Raw genomic sequence first — 12,775 nt, forward strand, 5'->3', positions numbered from 1 at the left:
TGGCAGCGCCCTCATGGCTGCCTGGGGCTGGGGGCTGCCCGCACGCAGCCTGGCAGCGTGGTTTGCTGTCCTTTTTTACCTCTTTTCCCAGCATTAAATCGCCTGCGTGAGTGTCATTTACAACGCTGGCATCCCTCACGGGGTGCTGTGCTCCAGCATCTGCCCGCAGCTCCCCTTCTAATACCCAGTTATACACCCCAATGGTACCGAATTCGGAATCTCTTCCTAGGTTCTGAAGGAATTTTTCGTCAGTCCCCATCAGACATTTTCAGCAACACCTGACACGGCTGTGTTTCATTCACAGGAATTAAAGCCGGGAATCCTTTGTCAACACGATGCAGCACACTTGTACAGCACAACACAATGCACCTTCACAACACAATACCGTACAACACAACACAATACAATACAATATATACAATACATCACTTTTTTAAACTATCATGTAAATGCCATTCACCACCAGAGCTGCGCCATGCAGAACCCTGCTGGCTGGATTCACTGCACTCGTTCAACCTTTCTATTTTTGTTGGCCCCAGTATCACACCAGGAAGGGTCCTTCCATATCAAACTTCCATTTATCAAAGGATTACTTAAATCAGCATGGGATGAAGCTCACTGTTTGGCCAAGATGAGATGATTTTCCCCTTTACATTATTTGTGTGGTCGTGTTTAGTTCTGCCTGTTCCAAGACCTTTGCGTTATTTATTTTGGCTGACATTTTAATATCAATATTTAGTCCGGGCAGCCACAAATAAAACTCTCATTGGATGATCCTACAGTGCTCCAGTGCCTCCCAGCAGCATGTTTAGTACATTGCTGCTGTTGTTACACTTATATATTCTTAAAAATTGCACTTCTCCAGCCTACACAAGTGCCCATACCACAGGTACAGATACCAGGTTGGGTAAGAAGTCCTGTCCAGAAAATCGAACTTATCTCCTGTTCTCAAGAGGATTCTGTAAGGCTATATCCATTCTTGTGCCTTTGGTGTTTTTTAATCTCCTGACTATTGGACGTTTGTTTAGCGCTTCTGAATAAATAGTTGGTCTTTTGCTAAATATTTTTGGGTACTGTGTCTTAGATGCAGATTTCGTCAGCAAAGCTCAGCTCTCCAGGATTAAAGGATTCCAGGATTCAGTCCTTCAGAAAGTTTACAAAACCTAGGTCAGGATAGTGCTGCCTTTCATTGATTCATGCAACACTCTTGCATACTACAAAAACATTAACATTTCAAAAGAGTCTCCGCAGAACAGTAGTTGTTACTGTCACTACCATTTTCCCTTTAATAATTTTGTGATGACTCCTTTCCTCCCTTGCTCTTAGTTTTTTTTTTGTTTTTTTTTTTTTTTTATGCAGAAACCTGTCCTAAGAAAAGTGCAACAGGGGCAAACAGTGAATGGTTATAGGAAAGTAATTTAACAGAGTAAGAGTATGGTGATCCAAAATGCTCCCCTGCCCTCCATTAATTTGTGTCACAGAGTCAAAAATACTGTCTTTGGAAGAAATTTCAATGGTGTTTTCCAGTTCTTACAATAAATCCAGTTAAGCTGAGCAGATTTTGCCATGGCTCTTGTATGTGTAGTTGTAATATTCAGATGATGCTAACATCTGTACATAGGCTTCCACATGAGTAACATATACGGATAATTTAAGCAGCATTCAATATATCAACTATTTCTATAATAATAATATATCAACTATATTTACTTACATAAAATGACACAAATTTATTTTTGATATAAAGATTCAACAACAACAAAGAAACATAAGATATGAAAACTAATAGAAAATCAATTTACAAAATCATCAATAGCAGAAAACCTGCCAGAAAGTATGGTCAATAAATCATTTATAAGAAAGCAGAGGAAGTAAGGCCTGGGACTTTTTTATTTTATTTTTATATTATTATTATTAATAATAATTTTATCTGTATTCTTACTAGGCGCTTAAGGAAGCCTATATAAAGGACCTCTTTTGAAAGACTGAAATGGCTGAAACATAAACTGATCTTTCACTTAAGACTGAATCTGGAATCAAGAAAATGCCAGGGTGATAGTCTGACACCAATTCTTAAAAATAATTTCCCTGGGGTCTGAGAGTTTTTAGACCAGTAGATAGATGTGGACATCTACCAGGAAGATTTATGTTAAAAACAAACAAACACAACCCAAACCCACTGTAACAAAATAAAAATACTGACACGTGTGTGATGTCAGGAGGGGTGCAATGTGCCTTTTGGAAGAGGAAGATCTGTAGACATCTTTTAGGGGTACAGAAAGCAAGTGGAAAAGAGGGATTCAGTTCGTCCTCTTAGATTTACAGCTGAGAGTCAACGAGGTGTCTCACCAAGGGCTTGTGAAGAAGCTAAATCAGGGTGAGATAAAGCAGAAGGGCTTGCAAAGGTATCAAAATTGGGTTAAAGAGGAGTATCTTGTGTATCTTGGTAAGACCATGCGAGTAACATTGCATGCAACTCCAGCTTCCCATCTGATTTAATGGAAGTCTGGCAAGAAGGGGTAAAGAGAAAGGCAACAAGGATGATCAGAGGTGCAGAGCAGTGTCCATCCAATAATTTGGAAATCATTCAGAGGGCTTGAGTTCCTCTGCTGGGAAAGGAGTTGACTCCAACACAGAGCAACTGGTGTGGGAGGTCATGGTAACTATGTCCACTGAATGAACAAGGGGGAATGCAACAAAACTGGCAGCAAGCAAGTTTTGTATAAAGGGTTGCTCTTTACACACTGTGTTACAACACCACTCTGTTTTGAAGACCTTTGGTTTTCTCCTCAGCTCTGTGCCTGCTGGGCTAAAACCACCAAACCCAGGTGCTGGCTGGCCACTGCTCCTCGTGCTCAGATTGTGGCTTTCTGTTGTAGGAAGAGACCGGTGGGCTAGTGAATGCCTGGTGGAGCTGAGATCTGCACAGTGCCTTGGAAATGAGCGCTGTGGAACTCATCGTTTCATATTAATCTCTTAAAAACATATTTAAATAATGTTTTCTAATGGTAAAACCCAGAGAAGTCGTTTGTCACATGGAGCTTCTTAGTGTGCCTTCAGTCAAGAAAATATGTGAATATACTTTCAGCCATCCCCATGAATATTTGGCTCAGGCTAACTTTCCACAATTACCAAACATAATTTGAATAATTGTGTTTTTTCCACACTTTTGACTACCTTACAGAAAGCACACCAGGACTAGAAGCTCTGCAGGGAAGCGGTGCCATGGTCGGGAGCTCAGTCATCCTCCAGCATCAAGGTTTCACACCCAGACAGTAAATGCCTGTTTTTGGCAGTAAACCACCCAGTCATAAACCGCCAGTGCCAAGGTGAGAAGGCAGGATAAGTCAGGATGCAGGTGAGCACTTGAGCATTCGCTGATGCTGATGCCAACTCATGACAAAAAAAAAAAAAAGTTTATTGCACTGTTACACTTCTGGAAATGAACGTCTCTGTTGGTGCTAAAACTGCTCAGCACCCTGGGAAGCTGTCAAACAGCTCTGGCTTTATAGTAATGGCAAAAGATGTTGTGAAAAGTGACATAATTTTAATCCTGTAATTTAAATTGAACGCTCTCTCTTGCCTGCTGAGCAGGATTCTGATGGTAAATGTTTCTCCAGAGAAAGCACAAATTTACATTTCTTTTACAAGTGTGAAGTTCGACGATGCTTCCATTCTGCTGGTGCTTGAAAGTCCTTTGTGGTTTTGTTTGAACAGTACCTCATAGAACAATGCACATACAAAAAAAAACTCAACAGCACCAAGTGAAATATCCATAATCAAAAATTGAAATAGCTGAGAGTTTGGTGACAGCAGTAATTTGCTTTCTTTTCTGGGTCTTCTGGCACAAGGATATTTTCAAAAGCAACTCAGACAGAAGAGTTTAATTCCTGTCCTTAAAAGGAACTGAATCAATCTGAGAAGGAATTTATCCACCTTAAAATATCATTCCACATTTAAACATGCTTAATACAGAAGTTGTCAACATTTGCCACGTGAGGATCCCAGGCTTACAGCTCATGGAAACCAGAAGTCCCTCCAAACAGCTTTTGCTTTCACTTTCAAACAGAAACTGCTTATAAGCCTCAGCAACACTGAAACCTTAGCTAAACCCTCTAGTGTTTTCAGAAAAGCTGGCATCTGTCTCTCTGATCAGCTGTAACGTCAGGTGGCATTTCGCAGAGATCTGTCACACCTCGCAGGTCACCTTTATAGAAGCAGTATTTATTTTCTTTTTCAGCAGTTGTGGCTAAGTATCTGTACCTGGTGTTTCTCTAGAGGAGGGGAAACCAACACCACAGCCCTGTAGACCATGGAGGGGTTCCTACGTGTTGGCTGGTGTTGTGAAGTCTCAGATTCATTTCCTTTAGAATACAGGACATGGACGTCGGAGCGGCCACTTGTCATCAGATCTTGTTTAGTCTTCCCTCCTTCTTCATCTTCTCTGCTACCTTCTTCCAGCTTGAAAGCTTCTTTCTTGAACTCCGATAAGCAGCTTTTTGGGTGGCCCAGGGGAGGTCTCAGGAAAATATGCTGTGAAGCTGTAGGTTTACAGAACCACGTCCTACTGTGGAAGAGCACTCTTGCTGGTACTTGCATTTTGCACTATCACATTTTATACAGTTTTTATTTCTAAAACAAAACAAAACAAAACAAAAAAACACCAAGCTGACTCCTGCCTCATTCATGAAAATATGGTGTTCAGTCAACACAAAGCCAGCTAATAGCCTGGTTCCGTGTGGTTCTCATTTCATCTCAAGGTTTTATCTTTGGTTTGCCAGTTCTTTCGTTCTTTCACCTACTTCACAGTTCTTCTATCAATTTCCAGCTTCTATAGTTCATCTAATAATTTCCATTTAGCATGGAGCAAATAATTAAATTCCAAATAAACCATGTGGACCCCATTTATTACATTTGTTTTTGGCCAAACTGTTTCTTATTACATTCTTTATTCTTGCTTCTGATTTCTGCAGGTGATCTGGAGTACTTGGAAGACTTCCCTGCAACCTGATCAAGAGAAGGTTTTGCCAAAAGAGACGAAGAAACTCCATAAAGATTTTTTTTGCAATTATAGAGCAAGTATAGCACTAGCAAACACAGACTAAATAATGTGTTAGAGGTCACAGCCCTAGCGAGTAAGTCCTATTTTGTATTCTATGGTTGCACTTATTTTTCCTAACTTGTTAAGAATTTTTTTCTCTACATCTGTGGACTTCATTTGTTTTAAGAAATCATGTTAAATCCTCATGAGTATCCCCGCTTTCAGTTAACATTATTGCACATATTTTGCATATACTTTGCAATTCCAGATTATATTTTTGCATAATCAAAAATGTAAAAAGTTTTCATATCCACCTGTGAATTTTCTCTCTTGATGAAAACATTAGCAATTTGAAGGCATGGAGTATAACCACGCAAGACAGCTATTTTATTTCATTCTTTTAGGCCTCTAAATTACTTTCTCTTAGACCTCCGGATTTCTGGAATTGCCTTTTTGTTCTCATTACATGGCAACAGCTGTAATGAACAGAGCAGTAAAGCTGTTGCCTAACACTGTAGCTATAGAGAAATCGTAAGTGATAGAATGTGTGTCTTAAATATCCATTAAATATGTTTGTGCCCTACATAATGCATTTCAAAGTACATTTTTCTTAGGTATTCAATCTTTAAATAAATAACTTAAAAGTTTTCAATACAGATTCATCTTTACTTCTTGTATTGTAGGGTAGCGTTGTAAATTAAGGAAACATCTGTGAAACTGCTTTCAGTTTCATAAGGCATTTACCACGTCCACTAGAACACTAAAAGGATAATGAAGATATATTTACGGCGCTGTGAATGAACTAATATGGGGCAGCATCTGAAAATCTTGATCCTGCAGAGGCTCCAGAGCCTGAACTGGGATTGAGGATCGACCAGGTACAGTGTGTCTGCAACCCATGGACATGCAGCTCCCAGCACATCCTTGCTTTTTCTCTTCTGTTCTCCTCCATGAATGAGAAGTCCTTTGAACAGCAAGTCCCTCCTTTCCCTTCCCACCACTGGAAAATGACTGTGGGGCTTGCCAACCCTCTTTCCTACCTGAAGGCTGTGTAGGTGTATGTACAAAATCAGTGGATATGAAAGCTGGGACCCAGCAGGACCAGTCACAGAATCTCAGAATCATCTAGGTTGGAAGAGACCACCAAGATCCCAGAGTCCAACCTCTGACCTAACACTAACAGTCTTCCACTAAACCATATCCCTCAGCTCTACATCTAAACGTCTTTTAAAGACTTACAGGGATGGTGACTCCACCACCTCCCTGGGCAGCCCGTTCCAGTGCCTAACAACCCTTTCAGTAAAGAAGTTCTTCCCAACATCTAACCTAAACCTCCCCTGGCACAACTTAAGCCCATTTCCCCTCATCCTGTCACCAGGCACGTGGGAGAACAGGCCAACCCCCACCTCGCTACAGCCTCCTTTAAGGTATCTGTAGAGAGCAATAAGGTCGCCCCTGAGCCTCCTCTTCTGCGGGCTGAACAACCCCAGCTCCCTCAGCCGCTCCTCGTTAAGACTTTTTCTCCAGACCCCTCACCAGTCATGGGGCTGCTCCCCATCCAGCTTCTGTGTCCACACTTCATACAAGTTTTCAGTCACAACCATCCCCAGCCTCTCCACAATTCCCTGTACAGCCAGCATCTAGCTCGCCATCAGCTCGTGTTTCCTCTTTCTCATCAACATACACGGAAATGGCCCAGTCTATTTTCTCCTCTGCAGTCCCTCTCCCAATCTCTGTCCTCCTAACTCTGATGTATTCGCGTATTCCTAACCCAGCCTTGTTGCATTCATGATCATGTTTATAAATAATCAGGTTATGTAAAGATCATTTTCTATTTGTTCTTCTCTGTCTTCTTTTCTTTGCAGCAAAGCCAGTGAGGAATGTCTTTGGCAACAGCATGCTGGAGTACGCAGTTAATTCATGTCAGAGGCATTATGATTTCCTAGTGCAAATGCCCTAGAGCCTGGTTGTTCACATATTTCTAGATACTGATGGTTTTCGACAGCTGTCAAAGACACGCAAAAAACTGCAGCGGGTAATGCTGTAAGTAATGCTCAGATTTTGGTGCTCATTCTCCAGCTCACTGTTAAGAAACAATGTGAGGTGGAATTTCAAATCGGGTACGTTTAGTAGAACTGTCTCTTTTGCTGTAGTAAACAGAGATAGAAAGCGATACAAAACAGAGGCCTGGATGCAGATCAGCAGCAACAGACCAGGTGCCTCATGTTGTGGATAATCAGAACCCTCTGTTTCACCAGCTGAATCTTCCTAACATTATTTTCTCTCCATGTTCACAAGATCTGGCATCTGAGATCCTGTTTTTTTTTTAAAAAAAAAAAAAATCCTACAGATTTTATTCAAATATTCATGTTTGGCTTCAGAATATATAAATATTTATGAAGATGAAACAACAACAACAAAAAAGAGCTTCTCATTTCTGCATCTTTTTTGTCTCCTCCCTGCAAATACAGGAGGCAAATACAGCTCCTGCCTGGACCTTAAGTCAGTACACCATTTTCATAGCAGCATTAAAAACCCCTCTCAGAGTAGTCCTTGCCCTTTCAGAGAGCATTTCATCTTTCTCATCAAAGCTGCTCCCTGGAAGCCTGCTGGTATTAGGCAGAGATCCCTGCCTTGACGACTGCTATCTGAGATCTTGTGTGAGTGTGTCAGCTTAGATCAAAAGACTGCGACGTTTATATATGCAGCAGCAGCGACCTTCTGGTAGTATTTATGGACATAGTTGTCAATGAGATATGCAAATAGCACGAGGTGTGGCCTAATGAAGTGTAAGTCATGAAATACAGCTGGAAAAAAAATATATATATTTAGTTATGCAGCAGTAAAGAGGCTTGGGAGTGAGTTAAACTGTTAAAAGATGAACAAGCTCTTGGTAAGAATTACTTTATGTATTATTATGTATTTGTGGTCTTCGAGAAGCTAATGAACTTGGCAAACCCCAAGTGGTTGCAGAGAAGATAGAGTGCATTCTTTTAGGTCACTTGGTAAGGTAATGCTATTGAGTAAGGCTCAGAAGGTTTCCCGTTTGTTTCACAGATTCTTTCTTTCAAAGGAAACAGAGTTAAATAATTATCACTCAAGAACTGTTAAGTTCCTCCTCTCATCATTTAAGACTCAAACCAGCAACCTGCAACTCATATTCCCATCTGATTTTTAACATTCTGTGTTACATGAGGTTGGGGCAGAGGGGGTGCTAAACGAGTTTTTTTGTTTTGTTCTGTTTTGCTTTCCTTTTAAAGTGTTATTTTTGGTGTGGTGGTGGCGGTTTGTTTTTATTTGGTGGTGGTGGTGAGTTGTGGTGTGATTTTTTTTTTTATTCACCATAAATTTGCACACAGTGGGTGGTTTTTGTCATGTGTACAACACACACCCTTGCTTGGGCCATTCATTAAAAAGCCAGCAGAGAAGCTGCGCGTGGTTCGAAGAGGAATGTTGGCTTAGAGCACCTAGCGTGGTAAGCCACAGACCTCCGAAGGCTGGAAACAACTCACAGGCATTTGTTTTTAAATACAAATAAGCAGCAGAACGTGTTTAAAAAATTGAACACAGAGTTGTCAGAATGATGTTTTGGAATCGAATCAGCTTCTCTTTCAAACTGCTACAGGCGCGAACGCAGATTTTTTTACTGAATATTTACATCCTGCATCAGCTTCCCTTAACACAATAGTTCGTGGCAGAACTGAGCCTAACAGGCAAGGAGATTTCCATACCCCAAAATGTCGATGACCTGGGAACCCAGAGTAAGAAACAGGACAGCAATTCAGCGAGGCTGTCAAGCTGGTGGAGATCTTTATTAAACAGAGCACGTTGTACTTCAAAAGCAAGAAAGCAGATGGCACCCAAGTCAGCTGTGGCGTACCCAGCCGCAATTCCCATTTCTCAGGGAAGCTGGATCCACTTTCAGCAAAGCTGAATTTGCAACACAAAGTCGCTATTGTGGAAATAAAGCTCTCACGCCACGCTGACTCTGCACAAAGCCAGGCTGCGAGCCTGCGTTTATTTTGTCATCAGGGGGGGCGCAGGAAAATGAGCAAGCACCGAGCAGGTGGCAGCTCCTCCCGCCCGGCCTCCCCAGGGAATATGGATGTTCTGGACGCTCTCTCCATGTGGAGACGTAAACCAAAGGCCGGCCTCCCTGCACCCACCTTTTCAAGGTGCTATATTGACCGGAAAGCACAAATAACTCCATAAAGCAGGATGGAGGCATCCTGGTTAGTGAGGGATCGACAGCTTTGCTTGAAAGATGCGGATGTTTAAACCCTGGCAGATTTTACTGAGTCAGGGTTTGAAACACAATCTTTGGTAACTAAAAGAGATGGGAAACATGAAACCCCAAGTGGAAAATTACCGCTAAATAAACTGTATTTAGTTAATCGCCTACCATGCTACCAAGAGATACTTACTCAAGGCACTCACGGGAAGGTGAGAGAGTTGCCTGAAAGCCACTGTTGGCCAAAAATAGCAAGTTCAAGTTTCAGAGGATGTGCAAAATCTCTTCTTTTCCTTGTCTTACATGTTCCTCTCACAAATGAGATCCCTCCTCGAGCCTGCAGGTCTCTGCCCTCTTCCCCTGGGTACCCCGTTGGGCTGTAAATGGTTGGTTTTATGCAGACTCTGATCTGGTCTAGATTTCAGCCCAGTCTGATTCCACAGCAGGAGAACTGTCCTGGTTAAGGCTCTTTCTTCCCAGCCAGGAAGCTGAACCAAAATCCAAACCAAATTCTCTGCAGCCAGGATAAACTTGGTAAACAAGATAAATTTTAGCTGGAGATAAAACCAGATAATTCTCCAACAGCTGTTTTTACTTCAGCTTTGAAGTAATTTTAGCTGGCACCTCACTTACGTAGTTTGATATTTAAAAATCTTTCTCAACTGTATTTTTATCTTCTGAAGAATACCAAGCAGCAGAGCATCCTACTTATTTTTTTTTAGAATACTAGATAAAAAAATGCAGAAGGTCGATGCTCAAAATCACAGTCAAAATCTTGTTGCTTTTATTCTATTTAATGCTTAATATCTGGGAAAATACAATAAATAATTCTTCAGTTTAGAACAACTAGATGATATGCTTAATAACAAAATGTTCAAAGAGGATGTAAAAACAAGTTAATATCTTACTATTTAACTTAATTGACAAAGCAGGTCTCAGTTTCAGACAACTGAGAAACTTTCAGCCTTAAAAGACAAATGAACGTGTTTTGCCCTTCCCTAGACATGCGGCTGTCATTGAAACCAATGGAAGCACTATGTGTGTGCACATATATATATATGTGTGTGTGTATATATATATATGCTTGCATCAGGGGGCAGAATTTGACCATTCTTACAAAATGGCAGCTTGCAGTTGTCGCTCGGGTGTTTATTAATAAATTGGACTTCAGAGCTTTCACACAGCCTGCGTTTCCCAAATCCTGCAACTGCAACTTATATGAAACGTTAGCATATAAAAAGTCATCATTGTACAACCACTTTTTTTTTAAAAGTCAGTGTCAAAAACATGAAAAACAGCTAATTTAATAAAACCAGGCATTCGTTTAAGTGCTGAGGTTCATGTTAGCTTTTTTTCTGCTTTAAGCACAAGATCTGTTAAAACGCAAAAGGCAGAAGTGGCTCAGAAAATGACAAACGCTCCAACAACGTACTTGCAGCTTTAACAACACTTATCTGACGCTAGGGTTAATTGAAAAACGACGTAAACACAATGAGGTACAGATACCAAGGGACATTCCTCACAGCTGTAAACCGTGGGCCTCATCCTGCAAACCCCACCGGCTCCAGAGCTTCGGTTCCCTGTGGCAGCAGCCGCCACTGCTGTCTGCAGGAGGGGGCCCTGTGCCCGCCGTGCCATGCACCGAACACGTTGTGAAGTGCCTCAGATTTAGACTGACACAAATCCACGTTTCACTTCTTCAGACTGTAAACGGTGAGATAGCCTCTGAAAAGTTTCGTATAAATGCGCCTGTAAAACTCTTAGAGGTTTTATATTTCAAGGTAAATCCAACATAACATCAAACTGCTTTTAAATTAGGCAAATGGTGCTTGCTCAGCTTTTTGTGAAAAAGCAACAACATTCCTTTGCTGTGGGATGTTTTATACATCTTCAGTCACTCTTTCCTTTATTTCTCAGGAAGTATGAGAGAGCTATGATAATTTTATTGGTGTTGGAGATCTGGAACAGCCCTATGGATTTTTGTGGCGACATTAAATCTTTAAGTTCATCCTTTTTCACGAGTCTTTCCTCCGGTTTGTTTTATTCTGCTTCCTCGCTCTTCTCAGAACCACCTCCAGCTGAATTATCTGCCTCATACTTTTTGTCAAGAGCATCTTCAAAAGATTTCCCACTGCAGTCATAGGTCTTACTTGTAGGTCCCGTATGTGTTCGAATGCGAGCTCCTGGCTGGTAGAGCTGCATGGCTGGACGATCCTAGAAGGAAGCAGATATGGTTAACTCTCTGAAAAACGATGTGGGATACACACGTGGGATTTTAAAGTGATTAATATTTGTGAAGAAAGTAGATTTTGTGTTAAATTACTTTACATATCATAAGACCTGGGAAAAAATGAAGTGTGATGAAAATCAACTGAGTATTTAACATCTGTCTTGCTTACAACACTATTCTTGGAAACAAAGTATTTTGAATAAATGAAGAAAGCTCTAAAATTTAAAGATCTTGGGGTACAACTGATGTAAACATGGAGACATACTGCAGACAATTATCAGACACAGTGTTACACATTTGGATTGTTATTGCTCTGCTTCATCATGCCTCCCATACCGAGTATGGGAGCAGGGGAATTCACCCACTGATAATAATAACCAAATTATGATTTTAAAACAAGCAGACTTTGGGAGTGACTTGATCAGACACGTGCTGATTTGATCAATGTAAAATGGAAGGAAGCAATTTATAAGGAAAAGACACCTTGAACTTGCTTCCACAGCTCTTGGGGCACTTTTTGTTCCTGACATTTCAATAATGGAATGTATTATTGAAACTCAGCTTAAGAAGTCTTCTCCTAGGAACAGTGTTTTACTCTCACAAATACCAGTTGTTAACGTTACAGGGCAACCCATTCACCAAAACCAGAGCTTTTTGATCGAATTCTCGTGTTAAGTTCAGCAAGCAAAATTAAACAGCCTACTTTAAGACAGTTGCAGAGTGCTGAAATTGTTCTACATCAAAATGTATCAATTTCCATCGCTCTTTATAACTTGAAGTCATTCTGATCTTTTATTCTCTCATTTTGTTTTTGTTTGTTTGTTTTTTCTTATTACTGCTATGTATTTTCCCTTTGTGTGTCTTTTTTGTTCCACTTTATTCTCCATCTCATTAGACCAGATATCAAGATTCACGATCAGGCCATACAACCAGATCATTCGAGCTAGTGCTTCGTAGTGTCATAGGAAATGCATAACGTGGATCTTTCTTCGTGACAAACAGCTCATCAATTTCCCATTTTCTCATTCTTACAAACTCCAGAAAGATGCTTGGTCTGTATAAAACTTGTGCTGATTATATTAATTCTGTAGGTAAGCGGGAGAACTCAGCTTCTGTTGTGATAAATACTCTAAGAAGAAAAAAAAAGTAACAAAACTGCAAACAGTTTTACAATTATTGATTATTTTGGCTAGGGAACAAACCTAGAATTTGAAGTGTGGACTAATACAGAGACTCAGCAAGCTACCAGAAGTGTGATGAGAGGAATTAAAAA

The 12,775-nt window shown here is 40.7% G+C and overlaps 1 protein-coding gene and 1 long non-coding RNA gene across 11 annotated transcripts in view; one reads left to right on the top strand and one right to left on the bottom strand.

Annotated features, from left to right (window-relative positions):
• The window catches only part of LOC140000809 (uncharacterized), a 19,325-nt gene continuing 6,550 nt past the window's right edge, over positions 1 to 12,775 (top strand). The window contains exons 1-5 of one of the 4 annotated variants that reach the window (XR_011806035.1): positions 1 to 106; positions 3,185 to 3,358; positions 4,974 to 5,135; positions 5,725 to 5,919; positions 6,907 to 7,084. This is a non-coding gene — a long non-coding RNA (uncharacterized lncRNA). Of the gene's footprint in view, positions 3,359 to 4,973; positions 5,136 to 5,724; positions 5,920 to 6,906; positions 7,085 to 12,775 lie in introns of all 4 variants that reach the window. The other 3 variants (XR_011806034.1, XR_011806036.1, XR_011806033.1) reach the window with 3 other exon arrangements.
• Positions 10,034 to 12,775, bottom strand: part of UPF3A (UPF3A regulator of nonsense mediated mRNA decay) — a 20,791-nt gene continuing 18,049 nt past the window's right edge. For 6 of the 7 annotated variants that reach the window (XM_027444770.3, XM_027444762.3, XM_027444737.3 and 3 more), the window contains one exon: positions 10,034 to 11,486. In XM_027444770.3, the coding sequence (XP_027300571.2) occupies positions 11,288 to 11,486 (199 nt within the window). In that variant the 3' untranslated portion in view covers positions 10,034 to 11,287. The remainder of the gene's footprint in view (positions 11,487 to 12,775) is intronic. The other variant, XM_027444756.3, reaches the window with a different exon arrangement.

The sequence above is a fragment of the Anas platyrhynchos genome, chromosome 1, assembly GCF_047663525.1.
Source record: "Anas platyrhynchos isolate ZD024472 breed Pekin duck chromosome 1, IASCAAS_PekinDuck_T2T, whole genome shotgun sequence".
Lineage (NCBI taxonomy): Eukaryota > Metazoa > Chordata > Aves > Anseriformes > Anatidae > Anas > Anas platyrhynchos.